Below are 19033 nucleotides of genomic sequence, written 5' to 3' on the forward strand. Positions count from 1 at the left end.
CATCAGACAACAGATTGTGCGCTTAAAATCACCAGCACAGGAGCGGGCAGTACTGTTTATCTGGCTGATGACCTGCATTTTAGGAGGAGAACCAATTCCGTACGTCACTCTTGTCCCTACGTCTCTGAGTTGTGTCAGGTTCAGAAAGAAGTTGCTTGGTTCCTTTGTCATGTGAAGAACGTAGTTTTAGAAAGTTCTGTCATAGTGGAAGGTAATTTAGGTCGTGAGTCTTACCAATGCTACTGTTCTTAATTTAGGTTAAAATGGGGAACTCCGAGAGTCAGTACACCCTTCAAGGATCTAAAAATCATAGCAATACTATTACTGGTGCTAAGCAAAAGCCTTGCTCCCTGAAAATCCGTGGCCTTCATACAAAGGATGACAAGTCATTGCACGGATGGGGTCACGGAAGCAGCGGAGCCGGGTACAAGTCCAGGTCGCTGGCCCGAAGCTGCCTTTCTCACTTCAAGAGCAATCAGCCTTATGCATCCCGACCAGGTGGCCCTTCGTGTAAAGTCTCCAAAGGCAGTGCCTACTCCAAGCACAGGACAAATGCCTCGGCATCGGATTTCCAGGGCAACGATGCTGCTTTCTCCCCCGAGAACGGCTTCCACTACGTCGGGCACCCACCGGCGGATAACCACGCGGCCTCGAGGGACTGCAATGGGCACCTTCTCAACTGCTACGGCAGGGACCAGAGCGTCGCGTCCACCCCTCCCAGCGAGGACCGCAAGAGCCCCAGGGTGCTTATCAAGACACTGGGCAAGCTGGACGGGTGCCTCCGGGTGGAATTCCACAGCGGCGGCCAGCACGGCGCCGCGGCCCCGGGGGCCTCGGGCGGCCCCGTGCAGCTCCTGCGCTACTCGGCCGGCGCCCCGCCCAGCCCGCGCGCCTCCCCCGCCGCCACCGCCGCCGCCGCCACCGTCGCGCGCCCGCGCTCCAGCAAGGGCAGCTCGCTCAGCTCCGAGTCCTCCTGGTACGACTCGCCCTGGGGCCCGGCCGGCGAGGTCAGCGAGGCCGAGGGCTCCTTCGCGGCGCCCGGCACACCGGAGCCCGAGCCCGGCCTCCACGCCGGCTTCCCGCCCAGGGATGCTCCAAAGCCTTTCAGCCAAAGCGCCTCCCTCTCGTCCCTCCGGGAACCCTACCCGGACGCCACCCTGGGGAGCCTGGCACCCGCGGCCCTGCGGCTCTCCGACGACTACATGGGCACGCGCGCCAGCCTCAGCGCCCGCGTCTCCTTCGCCTCCGACATAGACGTGCCGGCCCGCGTGGAGCGCGGGGAGCCCGGGCAGTTCGCCTCCTTCACCCTTCCCTGCCGCAAGTCCAGGGCCCTGAGCGAGGAGCCCTCCAAGAAGGACACCCTGAAAGCCAGGATGCGCCGCATCAGCGACTGGACGGGAAGCCTCTCCAGAAAGAAAAGAAGACTCCAGGTGAGTCAGGCTTGGAGCGCCAGGAAAGATGCTCTTCTGTTTTCTATCTGCAAAATGGGCAAGTTAGCAGAAGCTACTGCAGAGCGTGTCCTGAGGCTTGAATGAACTCGTGAGAGCGAAGAGTTTAGCCTAAGTCACGGCACATCTTGTTTGCAGGTGTATGTGCGTGTGTGTTTTCTTTCTTTCCTTTTGCTTCAGATGTGCATTTTCATTCTTACCCCTCGACTTCAGTCTCCCGGGTTCTGTCCAGTCTCGTCTCCTGGACTCTGGTATGAACCCCACAGGCCGCATCCCAAGACCTGGCCAAACGGTTCTTAGAAAAGACAGTGTTGGAGAGACTTCCCCAATGAATTGGTTATCTGAGTATTTTGCTAGAGCTCATTGTTAAAGCCTAAACAGAAAGGGAGAGAGAGAGATCGTTGTCATTTTTGGATGAGTAGCCTTGCTGAGCTCGATATTACTTTGGAGAAATTAAGATTCCTGTTGTTCAGTTGGTACATCAGGAAGAAAAATGTGGGTGATCTATCTATATGTATAATCTCACCACCTCCTCATGGGGCAGCTAACAGTTTTGAAAACATCTTGACCTAAGTACGTGGAATAGCAAAAGTATGATGATGTTGAGAAAATAAGAATCATGATGATGACAGTAACCCTTTTAATGGGCATATAAAGTTTGAATGGGGGAAACAAAATGACTTCGACATCAGGAAGGAAAGTAATAGTTTGCCTTCTTAAGTAACGGGATTTCTAGGTTTTCAGTTGCTTGCTCTTTGTTTGTTTTTACTTTTAATCATTTATAGAAGGGAGAAAGTGTTTGTTTTGTTTTTTTTAACTCAGTATAAGTCAGATTGTTAAAGGAAATTTGAGTGACCAGTTTGTCTCTAGTAGAATTGCATTTAAACCATCCTAGATAGATATATACTTATAAAATTGCATAGAGCTTTAGGGATAGAAAATAACTTCCCTGAGCAGATTGTTTCAGATCTATGAAATTTACCATTAGTTATTTCCTTCTTATGTATGAGGTGCATGCCCCCTGCCCCCAGATTGTACTTTGTGCCCTTTTCTCCTCCTCTACACAGAGACGAAGAATAGATGACTGTTGTCCTATTACAGAACTCTTCATACCCCTGAATATAGTCATTTGCTCCCTCCTTACTTGTTACTTCTTCATGCTAAACTGCTAAGTGCTGTAGTAGAGATTTCTTTGACCTTTTTTCTCAGCTGCCATTTCCCAAACAACTGACAGCAGTCAAGCATAATTGGAGAGAGAACTACTTTCTGGGGAGCTGCAGTCCCACACAGACAGCTTTCCCGTCTTTTTGATGCAAGTGTTGTGTTGTCGACTAGTGTTCAGCTCTCATCTGCTGTGGCCCTTAAGCCTGTTCTTCCACATCTCTTATTTGCATGTTTCTCATCTGTGCTTGTGGCCTGGCTTACACTCGGCTCTGCTGTGTCTCATTCCGTTTCCATTCAGGTCCAAAGCAGACCCTTTGCCACTGTGAATTGACCACATTCTGCCCCATGCAGGACCTCGCTGCCCAGCCACCCTGGGAAGTGAACCTCCTTCAAGTCTGTATCATCCAAAGATTTAACTGGATGATCTGTAAGCCTGTGAAGTTAAGAACAGACGGGTTACAATCAAAGAATCTGAATGTGAAAGCTAGAAAGGACTCCCTCTCATTTTAAAATGAAGAAACTAATATTCAAGGAGTTTGAAGACACATGGCTCATTAGGGGAGAAGCCAGGGCCAAAGCCACTTCTGCTAAAGCTCAAAGGTGTGCGTTTTCCACCTAGCCACATGGCTGAGGTACTGTTGATAGCCACTAGTAATTACTTTGGGGTTACTGAATATTAAGATAATAAACTATCTTGTATTTTTGAAAAGTGGCCTAGGAAGGCAGCTTTTGAGATTTGCTTGTGTCAAACTTTGATAATTTATAAAGGTGAGCAAAATGTACTTTTTTGGTAAGTGTGCCACTTCCGTTGGCCACGCCTTTGCTTTTTTGTTCTTTTTTTTTGTTTGGCTGCACCGTGCAGCTTCTGGGATCTCAGTTCCCTGACGAGGGATTGAACCCGAGTCACCAGGCCACCAGGGAACTCTGGCCTTTGTTTTTTTTTTTTTTTTTTTTTTTTTTGCGGTATGCGGCCCTCTCACTGTTGTGGCCTCTCCCGTTGCAGAGCACAGGCTCAGCGGCCATGGCTCACGGGCCCAGCCTCTCCGCGACATGTGGGATCTTCCCAGACCGGGGCACGAACCCGTGTCCCCTGCATCGGCAGGCGGACTCTCACCCACTGTGCCACCAGGGAAGCCCTGGCCTTTGTTTTTCTTTTACAGTTGAACGTGAAGACAAAGTTTGGATCCTTAAAAAATGTAGTCAGTGCATAGGAGCAAAGTTTGTGACAGTACACTATAGTAAGGACCAAATGCTTATCCTCTTACACACGCAGACTTCTGTATGCCAGCAGGGCTGAGGCTTGGAAAATCTTCCTATGATGGGTAGACATATTTGTTTTGACTCTGTAGAAAAAAGTGACGTAAAAAGAGCAGTCCTTTTTTTTATAGGGTTTTCAACCACTCTGGGGAGTTAGAGCCTGAAAGCAGATGAATCAGTGGAAAAACTTACATAGCTGAGAAAGAATATCACACTATTCAAAGCTAGAGGGAGGGGGAGGGAACACACATGTGCTGTAGAAGGGCATGTGTTTGATGCTGGTAAGCTATTCACACTAATGCAGCCTTGCTGAGACCTGTGAGGCCTTGCTCCTGTCCTGGGTAAACTTTCCATTCTGTCAGTCAGGGTGGGCTAGGTTATGCGGAGGTAACAAAAAGCCCGCAGTTCTCTGAGGTTTAGCGCAAGCGAAGTCTTTGTCTCATTCAAGCTGCAACTCTGGTCGGCATTGTTCCTCTCTGGGACCCCAGGTCCACAGAGCAGTTACCATCTGGCACACTGCAAGCCTCTGTGGCAGAGGGAGAAAGAACCGTGTGTTGGCTTTTGAAGCTCCCACTCAGGGGTGACATGTTTCACTTCTGTTTGCATTTATTGGCCAAAGCAAGTCACGTGGCCTTGCCTAACTCCAAGGGAGGGGTGTGGGGAGTAGGGAATGGTCCTGCCGTGTACCCTAGGGGAGGACCAGATATATTTGAGGGGTAGCAGTGACTACTGCTGCAGAGCTTCTTACAGAGGAGATTCAGGACACAGAGACTCCGGCTTTCTGACCATCTTAATTTTAGGCTCTCACTGCCCTTTGAGGGCTGCATAGTCACAGGGAATTTCTGCAGAGGACCAGTGGCCATTACTGTGAAAAGGACAATAGCATACGAAGAATGACATAGTAAATTTGGTACTTTTTCCTAGAGAGTGAGGAATGGTGATAAGAGTTTTCCTTTAGCTCTAAAGGAATTTAGTGACATCTCTTGAATTCCTCTCTACTCTTTGCTGTAGTGCTCTTGTCATCGTTATGTTATCCATTGTTTACGATTATCCAGTGGGGGTGGAAATGGAAATCAGACATCTTTATGTACATGTCTAACATAGCACCTTAGTTTCACACCCATAGCACAGTGATCAGGAAATCCAGCTCCGACTATTTAGGAACTGTCCTCCCTCCCTCCCTCCCTCCCTCTCTCCCTCTCCTTCCTTCCTTCCTATTAGCCTGAAAATGAGTCACTAGCTATTAGGATTCTAGATGGGAAGCTTTACAAATTTATTAGAGACCAGGAAAGTTCATGTCTGTGTATAAGAATCAGTTATGGATGCTAAAATGCGATCTTTCTCCATTTGTCAAGGAGGAAAATTTGTCTTGCGTTGCTCTAGTTGAACATTTAGAAGTTAGCGCTGTGACTTTAAGTCTCCCTCTTATGAGGAACAGTGTCAGGAGTACTAACAGGTTACATTTAAGTTTGCCACCTGATGCCTTTCTCTGGCAGGGCTCTGCTTGGTTTGAAACACCCCATTATAGCTCTAGCTGGGTACCAGAGGCAATCCCAGTGTTTTGGGGCTGTGAGTCAGAGACTCCTATTTATAGCTGAAATAATGTCAATACTAGCTAAATTAGAAGTATTCCTTCATCTCCTAAGAACTTTTGAAGAGCAACAAAGTGACAATTGAAAAAAAAAAAAAAACCCTTAAACTATGTTGAAAGTTTCCTGTCCAAGTGACTCACCACAGCTGGCTTATTTGCTCTGTTCTTGCATAAGCATCAGTGTATAAATAAATCTGATTATGGGACATAGTATATAAACAGAGCGGAAGATAATATTTTCATTAGTAACAGCTATGTTTGGGGCTCAGTTGCTTGTAGCCCTTGGGTGTTTAGAAGCACTTTTCTATTGATGATTTTCCTGCAAAAGAAGCAACTAATTGCGACTTGATTTCTGGATGAAGTTTCTGAAAAGAAAACCCCTCCACACAGGGGAATATTCAAAATAAGGTCTTTAGTCAATGGTCCTTGATCCTGTTTTCCCTCCTTTTTATTTTAATGGAGAAGGAAAACCCACTAGCCTCTGAGTATTAGAGTCTCTCTGCAGAGTTACCTTAATTTAAGCCGTAAGTTTGGAATGTCAGTGTCTTTTAAGTCATAAATTAGCTCACTTTCTGCTGAAAAATTTCCTTACTGCTGTTGACCAATGAATGGCCTCTATGCAAGTTATTCTTCTTGAATGTCTAGACTTCTAATCTAGACGTTAGAGGAAACCTTTGTGTTTTCATCTCTGTACATGGCCAATTCACTGTTCAGTGCATGTTGTCCTAAGGGGGGCAGCGGTTATTAGAAGAAATATTATTTTTATTTAGAACTGCCTGTGTCTGATTTTGTGGCAGAATAAATATTAAAGAATCATGCTTTGGTATTGCCAGTGCTTAAAATAGATGTTCAAATAAAACAATGTGAATGAATTAATAGTACATTCCTTTCATGAAAGAATTCCAAAGTAAAAAATATTTGTTACGAAGTAAAAGCTACAGTTGGTAACCACTACCCTTTGTGGATAAGGAACCCCAGGTGCGTGGTTTTCACTGTCCAAAGAGGGAAAATACGATGCTAGAGATCTCAGTGTCTAGACCTTGGAAGGGGGTGAGAAGCTGAGACTGTTCACTGTGGGGAGGGGAAGAAAAGTTTGTATAAACCACGCCCTCCTTGAGTGTGGAACTAGTGCTTGTCTAATTTAGCTTAAAAATGATCCAGAAGAAAAACAAGACTGCAAGAACACGAATTCGTTCCCGGAAGATACTGATTCTCAATTAGCAAAGAAGGATCAGTCCAGAAATGTTCGCTAGTGTGTTTTGAATATACCAGTTCATTGTTTGATGCTAACTGTGGGTTAGATTTAGGGCAGTCAGGGTTATTTGGTTTACATTTTTTAAGCATTGATTCCACAGGCTATACGTTGGGTTGAGCAATACTGTTTCTATAATTCTTTCTGATTTGCAGACTTGATGGTTAAAGATGCATTAGAGAAAAAAAAAGAATCTTGCTTTGCAGCAGTAGTATTAGCAAACCACACTATTAACACGTATGCCGTATTGGGGAAGGGGTGCTTTGGTCATATGTAACCTCTGACGGGTGGTCATCTGTGTTGCTCACAGGAGCCGAGATCCAAGGAGGGCAGTGACTACTTTGACAGTCGCTCGGATGGGCTGAATGTGGACGTGCAGGGGCCCTCCCAGGCATCTGCATCCCTGTGGTCAGGGGGCTCGGCTCAGATCCTGTCCCACAGAAGCGAATCCGCTCACGCGATCGGCAGCGATCCCCTCCAACAGAACATTTACGAGAATTTCATGCGAGAGCTGGAAATGAGCAGGACCAACACGGAGAACCTCGAAACGTCCACAGAGACCGCCGAATCCAGCAGCGATTCGCTCAGCTCTTTGGAGCAACTGGACCTGCTCTTTGAGAAGGAACAGGGGGTGGTGCGCAAAGCCGGGTGGCTCTTCTTCAAACCCCTCGTCACTCTGCAGAAGGAAAGGAAGCTGGAGCTGGTGGCTCGGAGGAAATGGAAACAGTACTGGGTGACACTTAAAGGTAAGTGATCGTCACCACCCAGAGAGCCCCTGGGGTCCTTTCCTCCGCTGTCCTCTTTCCTAGGAAGTGTCAGTGAGTGCCGTGTTGACCTGAGTTCACGTGAAGGCATCTGATCCAGAATCTACCAGCCTGTTTTCCTACAAATACCTTCTCAAACCTGTATAATATGCCTCACTTAACATTCGTATACATTATTCATTCTCATAAGTAATGATTGAATTTAATAACTATTGCTCATTATTTTATAGGTATTTCTGTACCATTCTTTTAATACTTTTCCTGCATCCGGGGGTGGGAGGGGAGCCCCAAATAAGTTACCAAACGTAGTTTAGTTATTTGGAATACAGATCATGAATTTCTGTGCGTGTTCAAAACTCCAAAGAGGTATCCTTCCCAGCTTGTACAACTAAATTTCATCTGCATTATTTGATTTGTGTCACCTCGCCTCTATGAACTGAGAGTCTAACTGTCGTCACCAACAAATGCTTTTTTTTCTTCTTTTTTTGATGCAGAGGAAATAGGAGAAAGCATTTGCTTTGTTAAGACGATAAAGTTTTCTCGCAAGCATTTGCCACTTAAAAAATTATAATCGCCTCGCTCATGGTGGATGGATAGATTATTTGAAGTGATCTAAGGCTCTGAGTCAGCATCATGTTGATTTATACAGATGTGAACACAGAGCAGCCCCACAGCCTCTGGCATTTCTTCACAGCTGTCCTGTGACTCTTTGTCAGCGGAACCTGGTGTGGTGCGCAAAGTCAAACCTCATTAGCGGCCACCACCCTTCCTTGTCACGGGAGAAGGCAGAAACAGAAATCACGTCTGCACGCAGCGAGTGTGGAAGGCCCGGAGCTGTCTGCGGCGCTCCCCGTATTTAGAAATTGTGAGCCTTGGGGAGCTGGCGTCAATTCACAATTACCCAGAAGCCCCTCTCTGGGCAAGGTGCACCCGCGAAGGCATCTCCTCTCCTTTCCCTGGCAAACTGGAGGGTTTATAAAACCCAGGACCCAGCATCCCACACGGATGCAGTCCTCTTTCCCAACTTCTGCATTTGGATCCTTGCGAGACCTTGTGGCTGAGGAGGGCAAAGAGCTTACCCAGCTTGGGTGTACTGGAGAGGTGGGGTTTTCTACTGGATGACGGAAGAGATTTGGAAGGTTGGAATTACGGGTCACATCCAGCAAGATAACATTTTGAAGGGATAAGTGATGCTTTAAGGTTTAATAACCAAAGAGCTACCCAAGTACAGGATAGGGAGGTATAGCCACAAAGTATTCCAAGTGAAAAAGATTTGAGGGTTTGATTTGCAGGCCATTCACAGTGGGTTTCCACTGTGATGAGGCTAAAATGAAAGTAAATGTGATTTAAAGAGCACACATGGTTGTTGGCCACATCATTAGAGGTGTCATGTCGTCTGCAGCTCCATCATTCCCCCCTGCCTCTGCCCTGGTCAGAGTTGGCCGTTTCTCTCCTTAGGGGCAGGATATTGCAGGAGACTTGTTCATAAACGAGCCAGTGGGTCTTGTAAAAGTTCCAGCTGAAGAGGGGAGTGAAAAATGTCCCCTCAGGGGAATGAGCGTCTGGAATTGTTTGTGACTCAAAGCCTGAAGCTGCATCCCATTCGTGCGGTATTTAGAATGGGTGCACTGAATTCTAGAATGTGTCATGCATAGGATGTGTCAGTCTTGTAAAAGAGACACTGAATTTATTCTGGTTCATCTGAGGTTGGGATAAGACTAATAAATGGAAGACAAGCTGATTGTGAATTAATGTAAAAAATACAACAGTAAAACAACAAACAAACCCACTGCCTCTTCCTGAGTTCCCTGCTACTGGAGACATTTGTGCAACGCCAGAGTGTTGGAGGCTTCCTGGGGGAAGTTCAGGCAGGGATCACTGAAGTTTGGAAGAGGGTGTCTCCAGGACCCTGTCCTCCATCCTGGCAGCTTCCCCGGGGAACTTCTCGTTGCCGACTTCGGGGGCAGGGATGGTCCTGACTTGTCTCTGATGATTGCAAGACCCACAGTCCTTCCTGGGCCCTTGCTGGTTAAACACTTGAAGACCCGTGGATAAAGGGTGCTTTGTAGGGGTAAATGTTATAAAGCACACATCCCTTTGTTTCCTTTGCAGCCAAGGAAAGGCATGGGATAGAGATGTTTTTTCCCCAGCATAACCTTTTCCATGTGGTTTTCTACACCTCTTTCCTCTGGGAATTCAATATGTTGAATTCAACTTTCTTGGCTTAGAATCCAAGTTGTAATATTTGGACTTAACTGTTTCATTTAATCATAGTTAAAAACATATATGTGTATATGTACACACACACACACACGTACATTTAAGCAGAATTTTTAAATTATCCTTGGAGTTTCTATGTAACTAAAGTAGAAAGAGTGTTTTTCAGAGACAGCGGCTATCAGCCAACCATCTGGTTGCCCACCTACATCGAATGTATAGGTATGCTAAGGGCGCAAATGTTTTTTAGGGTTCGGAGGATGTAATAAATTTTTAACAAGGGTAATTCTGCTTTCCATCTGTCTTTTCCAATGAGTGGATTTTCGTGCGGTTCACAGGGAACTTCCTGGGCAGAATAGTTGGCAAGGGGGTTAAAGCTGTCCCTCAAAACACACAGTACATAACCGAGGTCAGGAGGGGTGTTCATAAAGGAAGTTTAAGAAGCTGGTCATTCTGCCTGTGACAGGGGAGGACGGATGAGTGTGGGTTGAGAAGGTGGATTTGAAGGGAGACCGAGACTAATTTCTCTCCTTTCACTGGTGATATTTCTAGTAATACAGCCTCTCCTGCTTCCAGTGCTGTCCTGATCTGTTTCCTCTTTTTGCTTCCACTGACAACTGCCCAGGCTGACACCAGCTCCTGGGGTGGGGGGGGTGGACAGGGCAGGGCTGACGGCCACAGCATTGGGGGGTGGGGTGGGCACAGGAGGCTCTGCTGACGTGGGCGCACAGCCCCTTTCCATCAGCCTCATTGCCCCCGCTTCAGAGATGCAGATTAAGTTAAACTCGATGTAACAGACTTAAGACTGATTTCCTGTTCCTTAAATTCGATAGCAACAGAATTCTGCAAATTGTTTGACATACTGGTCTGGTTCTAAAGCGAAATGGCCTGTTTTGGTTTCACGCTTCCGCGGGAGAGCTGCGTGCTGTCACGGTGGGGCGTAGGGGGATGTTAGGGTTGGCAGTGTTCTGGCATCTGCCCAAGATCGCGTTCATTTCCTCTAGATGCCGCGATTCAAACCACCGCCCCTGGGAGCTCAGTGTTAGGGGCGCTGGGAAGTGAACATTAACCCTTTGGAAAGAATTGGGAGTTGGGTGGAGCTGGTGCTGCTCTGTTGTCCTCGGGTCCCATGGTCATGGGATGTCGCACAGGCTTTTCCCGATGGAAAGACTTGGGGACTGTTTCTAAGTCCATTCGTGGCTGGAAGAAAAGACAGGCTCAGACCTGCCGCAGTAGCTCTGGCCATAAACCTCTTGCTCCTTTCCCTTGTTCTAAGAGGCTCTCACAGCTTCTGTGTTTGGGTGAGTTTTGATTGTGGGAGGAGAGATCGCTCAGTGCTTCTTGAGATCAGAAGGTACCATGGAGGGAGAAAGCGCTGTCGTGAGCCAGGGTCCTGCGTTTTTGGATCCTGGCTTCTGTGCTATGCTGGGCTCCATTATATAAACTTGTGCGTCCAAATTAAGATCTGTTTTCAAGGGAAGAAGTGAAACTGGTAAGAGTGAGATAGTTTTCAAAACATGGAAACTTTTATGAATGAAGGCTCATAATGCAGTAGGGTAAAGCAGCCATGAAGTGGACCCCATCCGTTTACAGTGCAGGGGAAAGCAGGCTACTGCTTCATTAACTGTCAGCGTGAAACGTATTGCGTTGGCCAAAAGGTTCATTTGGGTTTTTCCGTAACATCTTATGGGAAAACCGGAATGAACTTTTCGGCCAGCCCAATATTTTCAAAGCAAGGGATGGTGCCCCTATCATGATGGTACCATATCACTTACCAGCACATGAGAAGCGCTCAGAAATGTTGATTGGTTGAAGGTTTTAAGGGATATTCAACAAGTAAACATACTTGTGAGTATTTTAGAATTTGCTTAAAAATTACGTCTCATGAGCTTCCCTGGTGGCTCAGTGGTTGAGAGTCCCCCTGCCGATGCAGGGGACACGGGTTCGTGCCCCGGTCCGGGAAATTACGTCTCATTAGAAAGCATTCCTATCGAATTATCAAAACAGATTCCTAGTAACTTCCGCCTAGAATATCTTATTAGCTTATTAGGGGAAAGCTATGTACCTGCAAGCATGTGTAGCGGCACTTTCGGGTAATGTTTTAAAATACAGGGACATGTAGCTTCATTTTCCTCTCAGTCTAAATTAGCAAGATGGTAGTAATATTTCCTATCACTGTGAGATAAGAGAATATATTAAAATTAAGTTATTCTATGTGGCATTTGGAGAATAAACTGGGTACTTCCTCACAAATGGCAAAGTGCCCCAGGAGAACTCGGTTTCTTGTGACCCCACATTTTAAGTGTAGAAGTTCGCTTAGTTAATGAATACGGGGTTTTCTTCTGTCTCCTGCGTTTAGATCTCCTAAGAAGTGTGGTGCTGTGGTTATGAAGGAGGCACTCTGTGGTCAGCGTGCCCGGGTTCAGATCCTGCTCCACTGCAGTCCAGCTATGGGACCTGCAAAGTGGTGTAAACTCTCAGGCTTTCCATCTGTAAAATGGGACTAATAACTGCGCCTGCCTTCTAAGGCTGCTTTGGGCACCAAATAAGCCAGAGCATGTGAAATACTTAGAAGAATTCCTGACACAGAGTAAGCAACAATAAATGCTTGCTATTGTTATCACCATTATTACCTTTACAAGAAACATCTCATTTTCATCTGGGTTGATGCTAACAGAACTAGGCATAATTTAGATACCAAAATTCCTTTTGTGATAAAAAGTCTTATTCAGTCATTTTCTTTTTTCTTTTCTTTTCTTTCCTTTCCTTTTTCTTTTATTTTCTCGTCTTTTCTTTCTGTCTCTCTCTCTCTTTGTTTTCCTCCCTCCTTCCCTTCCCCTTCCTTCCTTCTGTCTGTCTGTCTGTATCCTTTACTTCTCATTGCTTTCCTGGATAGATCCTCGGGACATGTGATGAGGACAGTGCTTCTCTCTTTCACAGGATGCACCCTGCTGTTTTATGAGACCTACGGGAAGAATTCCATGGATCAGAGTAGTGCCCCTCGGTGTGCCCTGTTTGCAGAAGACAGCATAGTGCAGGCCGTCCCAGAACATCCTAAGAAGGAAAATGTCTTCTGCCTCAGCAACTCCTTTGGAGATGTCTACCTTTTCCAGGTACTGCCAAGCTTTCTTTTTTTACTTTTTATTAGTTATCTATTTTATACGTATCAGTGTATCCATGTCAATCCCAGTCTCCCAGTTCATTCCCCACCACCACCCCTCCCACCACTTTCCCCCCTTGGTGTCCATACGTTTGTTCTCTACATCTGTGTCTCTATTTCTGCCTTGCAAACCGGTTCATCTGTACCATTTTCCTAGATTCCACATATATACGTTAATATACGATATTTGTTTCTCTCTTTTTTTTAAAAAAATAAATTTATTTATTTTTGGCTGCATTGGGTCTTCGTTGCTGCACGTGGGCTTTCTCTAGTTGCGGCGAGCGTGGGCTGCTCTTCATTGTGGTACATGGGCTTCTCATTGCGGTGGCTTCTCTTGTTGCAGAGCACGGGCTCTAGGCGCGCGGGCTTTGGTAGTTGTGGCTCACAGGGTCTAGAGCACAGACTCAGTAGTTGTGGCGCGCAGGCTTAGTTGCTCTGCGGCATGTGGGATCTTCTCGGACCAGGGCTCGAACCCGTGTCCCCCGCATTGGTGGGTGGATTCTTAACCACTGCGCCACCAGGGAAGTCCTGTTTTTCTCTTTCTGACTTACTTCACTCTGTATGACAGTCTGTAGATCCAACCATGTCTCTACAAATGACCCAATTTCGTTGCTTTTTATGGCTGAATAATATTCCACTGTATATATGTACCACACCTTCTTTATCCATTCATCTGTCGATGGGCATTTAGGTTGCTTCCATAACCTGGCTATTATAAATAGAGCTGCAGTGAACATTGGGGTGCATGTGTCTTTTTGAATTATGGTTTTCTCTGGGTATATGCCCAATAGTGGGATTGCTGGGTCATATGGTAATTCTGTTCTTAGTTTTCTTAAGGAACCTCCATACTGTTCTCCATAGTGGCTGTATCAATTTACATTCCCACCAGCAGTGCAGGAGGGTTCCCTTTTCTCCACACCCTCTCCAGCATTTGTTGTTTGTAGATTTTCTGATGATGCCCATCTGCTGAGCTTTCTAAATGGAGGGTGGAGGCGATGGCTTGTGTCCTGCTAGGATGAGAAGGACCAGAATTAAGAGGCACAACTTAGCAATTTGAAATAGACTCAAAGCTGTCAGACTTTGGATTAAGGTTTAAGCAAGAAAATTGGCCTCTGCTGACTGCCAGGTACCGCAGGGTCGCTGGAAATGCAGCCATTCATCCAGCGAACGCTTCTTGGATGCCTGCCCCTGAAATGCCAGGCTGTAGCCCCTGGGCTGCCCTTCAGGATACAAAGAGAGAAGAATTACCGTCCTGTTCTGGACTAGTCCGTGATCTAGTGAGTACAAGATCCGAAGTTCCCAGAGTGGAAGTTTTTAAGTGAAAACCCAGAGAAAATGGACAGTAGAGGCTTAAGTTCTTCCCAGGAATCCCAGTGGAAGTGAAGAAGCTTTTTAGGAAAACCCTCATTGACAAATACTAGAGGGTCTCATTACCCTGTGGAGGTGGTCTTAGGACGTTAAGATTCAGGTTATCTACTGTTGTGATTCTTAGAATCTTTCTAGCAAAGGCGGGGTCAGGCTGAGCTGTGGGTCCTGGTGCTCTCGTTGAGTCTGCAGTCATCTTGCAACACTTAACTTCTCTGAGCTTCAGACCCTTCAACCTGTAGGATAATAATAGCTTCTAGGATTGTTTTAAGGGTAAACAGTATGATTAGGCGTGTGTTAAGTGCTAAAGAAATTCTAACTGTTATGACTGTTGTTATTATGAATTAACTCCAGAGAAATGGGGGTGAGAGCCAGGAAGTGAAGTGTGCTTCTGAAATGCCTCCGAATCCAGTACTGGGTGTAGACACGACGTGAGCTGCAGATTCTGTGTGGCTGGAAGCTTCATGGAAACCCTCCTAGGTCCTCGATTCAGGTCTCTGATAAACTTGGTCCTGGCTGCCCCCAGGGCCCCTGTAGAACAATATTAGTTGTTTTGGGCCCCTTTGATTCTAGATTCTTTGGAATCTAGAATTGTGTGAAGTGTTTTGGGCAATAGGATTTCCCAGCACTAACCTGGTAAAGGCCCTGGGCCCCTAGCCTTACTGCTGTCCTCCACCTGACCTGACTGAAAAGAGTTTGATTTTCCTTCTTTTAGCAGAAAGGTTTGCTTGAACTTTCTGTGGTGCTTTAAAGCAAAGTAACAAACTGGTGTTCATATGAATTGTAGGAAAGGTAAATACATTGGATTAAATCTGCATGGACTTAGGGGGAGGTATGAAATGAATATTTTATTTTGTGATTCAGGATAAATATCCTTAGTTTTTAAGAAATTTTCCCGGTAGTTCCCATTGTGCGATCCCCCAGGTCACTGGAGGATTAACCTCGTGGTGTGAACGTGTGTGGTTACCTCTGGGCATCAGGGGAAACTGAACGTGCGTTTCAGCCTGCTTAGAGTCATACATCTTTGCCCATTCTGCTTCGTTCAGACCTTCTTTACTGTTTTTAAAATAAAATATTCTTATATGAAAATACTATATGGTCTGAAGGTACTGAAGGGTAGAAAAAGAAAACCGCTATCCATATTCCCAGTATTCACAGACGACTATTTTAATATTATTGTGTCCTCCCCAAAATGTTCTTTTATCGTTATTTTCCATAATTGAGTCCATACCATAGATGAAATTTCATATCCAGGCTTCACAATGTAACCAGTTAGTCCTAATATTTTCTCATCGTATTAAAATTATGGCGATAAACCGCTTTTTAGAGAGCCGCGTGATGCACGCTGCATGGATATGCCCTGGTTTTCTTATTCCTCCCCTATTGCTGGTGTACACCTTGATTCTATCAATAGCTTGTCTTCCCGTTCTGTCTGGGGCCATGTGTCACTCTCGATGTTCTCACAGGCCCTCTGGAGTAAAGGAAGCCTGTGGACCTGTGTTGAGTGTGTTTTTGTTTTTTTTTTTTTGCGGTACGCGGGCCTCTCACCGTTGTTGCCTCTCCCGTTGCGGAGCACAGGCTCCGGACGCGCAGGCTCAGTGGCCATGGCTCACGGGCCCAGCCGCTCCGCGGACCGGGGCACGAACCCGTGTCCCCTGCATTGGCAGGCGGACTCTCAACCACTGCGCCACCAGGGAAGCCCTGAGTGTGTGTTTTTAAAATTAAACAGTTTTTATGAAGCGAAGGTACTTTGGGGATTTACATATTCAAGCCCAGCCTGCCACTTTGGAGAACACTTTTGTGGTGAAACAATTCCAAATCGCTTTTTTCCCCGTGTTTAGGCCACCAGCCAGACAGATCTGGAGAACTGGGTCACTGCCATCCACTCGGCCTGCGCATCCCTTTTCGCAAAGAAGCACGGCAAAGAGGACACAGTTCGGCTGCTGAAGAACCAGACCAGAAACCTCGTTCAGAAGATAGATATGGACAGCAAGATGAAGAAGATGGCGGAGTTACAGCTGTCCGTGGTGAGCGACCCAAAGAACCGGAAAGCCATAGAAAACCAGGTACAGGTTACTTACACGTGTTTCCTGCCATTGCTTAAGTCACTCAGGGCACACTCAGATGGGGGAACCGGTTCCTACACCTCTGCGGGGAGTAGTTTCTGTGGCTTTTTGGTTCACGTACTTAATGGCTGCACTTTTGTCGTATGAGGGATGTGATGTGCTTTGCAGCCTTTGGTGGCTGTGTATGTGCACTGGGACATTTTGTGACCAAATCTTGTTCCCTTGTGTTGAGTAGCTCCTTGCCTGGATGATTCTCTCACATATTGGCACTTTCGGAACAAAATGTATATGATAAAACTGTTGGAAGCTTAGACACATACGATTCTAATACAGAAGATGGCTGTGAGAGCGTAGTTTGGTATAATGCAGCTATTCCTGTGTCTGTGGATTAGAAAAAAAACACTAATTTTTTGGTTTGTTTTTTCTGTTTATAACAGATAAGGTGCTAAGGAAGATGCTTTCTTTGGCCTGTCTCCACATTCACATCATAATTAAACAGCTACTTTCTATGCTGTTTGCATTTTAGAGGAGAGGGAGAAGCTTAGTTTCTGTTTTCCTTTACTCAGACAGCCTGAGCACTTACACAAGTGTCGGTGAAATTTCTAGCACCCCTCTCTTCATTCAGTTTACCTGGGAAACACACTGAGGTAGAGATTTGCATGTGAGGAGTTTTATTAGGACCGTTCTCAGGAGTAAGGGAGTGAGGGAGCGTGATTAAGGAGGGACTCGTTGAATTGTGTTGAGCTGAGCCTACAGGGGGCTTGGGAGCTGGGGTGGCCATTCAGAATTGCTTGCTTCCAGTGAGGCATGTCGTGTCATGCCATGTCTACTGGTCAAAGCAGCTGCCTTCAGAGGAGGTGGGTTCCCATTCTTGCGCCGTGAGCAGCTAAGGGAAAGAATGCCTCTGTCTTGAAAGGGAGGTCTGGTGGTGCACAACAGTATCCACTACAGTCCCTTCAAAATCAGTGTCAGATGATTTGGGAACTTAAAGAGGGATAGGGCGAAGATGGGTTGGCGTGTTCCTGAATTTTTCATACTTTTTACTTTGTAAATTATAGAGAGACCAGGTTCTTTAAAAAAAGTTCCATGGCAATACAACGATTTGGACACGCCATCAGAAAAGAATTTTCCCTATAGCATTTGATTTAAATCACAAATCAAACGGTACATTATCAATCTTCTATTTGTGTTTGAATATTTAACCTTGCTTAGAATTTTTTTTTCTGCCTGCATATATATGAAGAACTTAGAACGTATAGAAAGAAATGTCTGGCTGTAAATAAGAAACTGATGAACGGCATGCATTCAAGTGTTATATTTGCGTTACACTAAGAATTTGGGATTTACCAATTGGCAATAGCAAAATAACCAAGTAATTCCCACCTCTTGCCCCTTCATCAAGTATTTCTAAATGATGCACAGTTGAGACAGATCTTCTGCTGACACCTGGATCCATCGTTGCCTTCTCCTTTTCTGATACCCTGTGTCGTCTTTCTCCCTTCCCAATTCTTCCCTCTCGCTTATTTGTCCATCTTCAGATATCGACATACCTAACAGATGCCTATAGCTTCAAAATATAAACATAATTATAAAATATGGACCCTGTTTCTAAAAAATATATTAGTTAGTTAGAAAGCAGGCCTCATAAACATGAAACTAAAGAATATTCTAGAATGGTATAAGTTAGTACCAACTAGCATAGTCTTCAAATGCTATGAGGCATCAGGGGTTGAGCTGTGCTGTGATCTAGAGGAGATGGAGGAGACTTCCTGGAAGCATATGGCCTTAAAAAATTGGTAAGAGGTGTGCTGGTATGAAGGCTGATCCAGGCTGGGAGGAGAGTGGGCTGCATGGTAGGACAGCTTGGAGGTATAGTTGACCTTTGAATAACGCAAGGATTAGGGGCTCCAACCCTCCAGTGTGTAACTTACAGTTGGCCCTCTGTATTCAGCCAACCACGATCGTGTGGTACTGTAGTATGTAGTATTTACTTAAAAAACATCTGCGTATAAGCGGACCCGTGCAGTTCAAATCCTTACTGTTCAAGGGTCAACTGTTGGAGTAACAGTGGTTGCTTGAGGCTCCTGAGCACGTGGGAGCAGAGGTGTGGGCTAAGAAGTGACGAATAGCTGGTGGTTTGGTGGGACAGGTACTGGTGCCGCTTTCTCAGGGTCTTAAAAGTAACCCTGGGATAGGGCTTCCCTGGTGGCGCAGTGGTTGAGAGTCCGCCTGCCGATGCAGGGGACACGGGTTCGTGCCCTGGTCCGGGAAGATCCCACATGCCGCAGAGCGGCTGGGCCCGTGAGCCATGGGCGCTGAGCCTGCGTGTCCAGAGCCTGTGCTCCACAACAGGAGAGGCCACACAACAGTGAGAGGCCCGCGTACTGCAAAAAAATAAAAAAAAATAACCCTGGGATATAAGGTTTATTATAGGCTCTAGATCTAAGGGAGGAATATAGGTTTTTAAGTTGGGACGAAAATCGTGATGAATGCGTTATCTTTGGAAGATTAATCTGGCAGTGGCTTGGCGGTGGTGATGCAGGTGAGGGGCAAATTGAAGTAGGGAAAAGTGTTGGGTGGTGGAATGGCCCTGATCTGGATGTGCAGTTATGAAGGCCTGGCCCAGAGTAACACAGCAGAAGTTTAACAGTTTATATGGAAAATGTTTTTCAAGAGTACATCATTTTCTCTAATTTTATAGAATATTAAGGATAGTTTCCTATGCCCCTGAATTGAAACAGAATATGCT

The 19033-nt window shown here is 45.9% G+C and overlaps 1 protein-coding gene across 1 annotated transcript in view; it reads left to right on the plus strand.

Moving 5' to 3' along the window:
* Positions 1-19033, plus strand: part of TIAM2 (TIAM Rac1 associated GEF 2) — a 126804-nt gene that overhangs the window by 16039 nt on the left and 91732 nt on the right. Inside the window, exons 3-6 of the mRNA XM_082668996.1 lie at positions 258-1430; positions 7023-7458; positions 12634-12806; positions 16060-16284. Coding sequence (XP_082525122.1) covers positions 264-1430; positions 7023-7458; positions 12634-12806; positions 16060-16284 — 2001 coding nt within the window. The 5' untranslated portion in view covers positions 258-263. The remainder of the gene's footprint in view (positions 1-257; positions 1431-7022; positions 7459-12633; positions 12807-16059; positions 16285-19033) is intronic.

Source organism: Grampus griseus (assembly GCF_964374135.1).
Source record: "Grampus griseus genome assembly, chromosome: 13".
In the NCBI taxonomy this organism is placed as follows: Eukaryota; Metazoa; Chordata; class Mammalia; order Artiodactyla; family Delphinidae; genus Grampus; species Grampus griseus.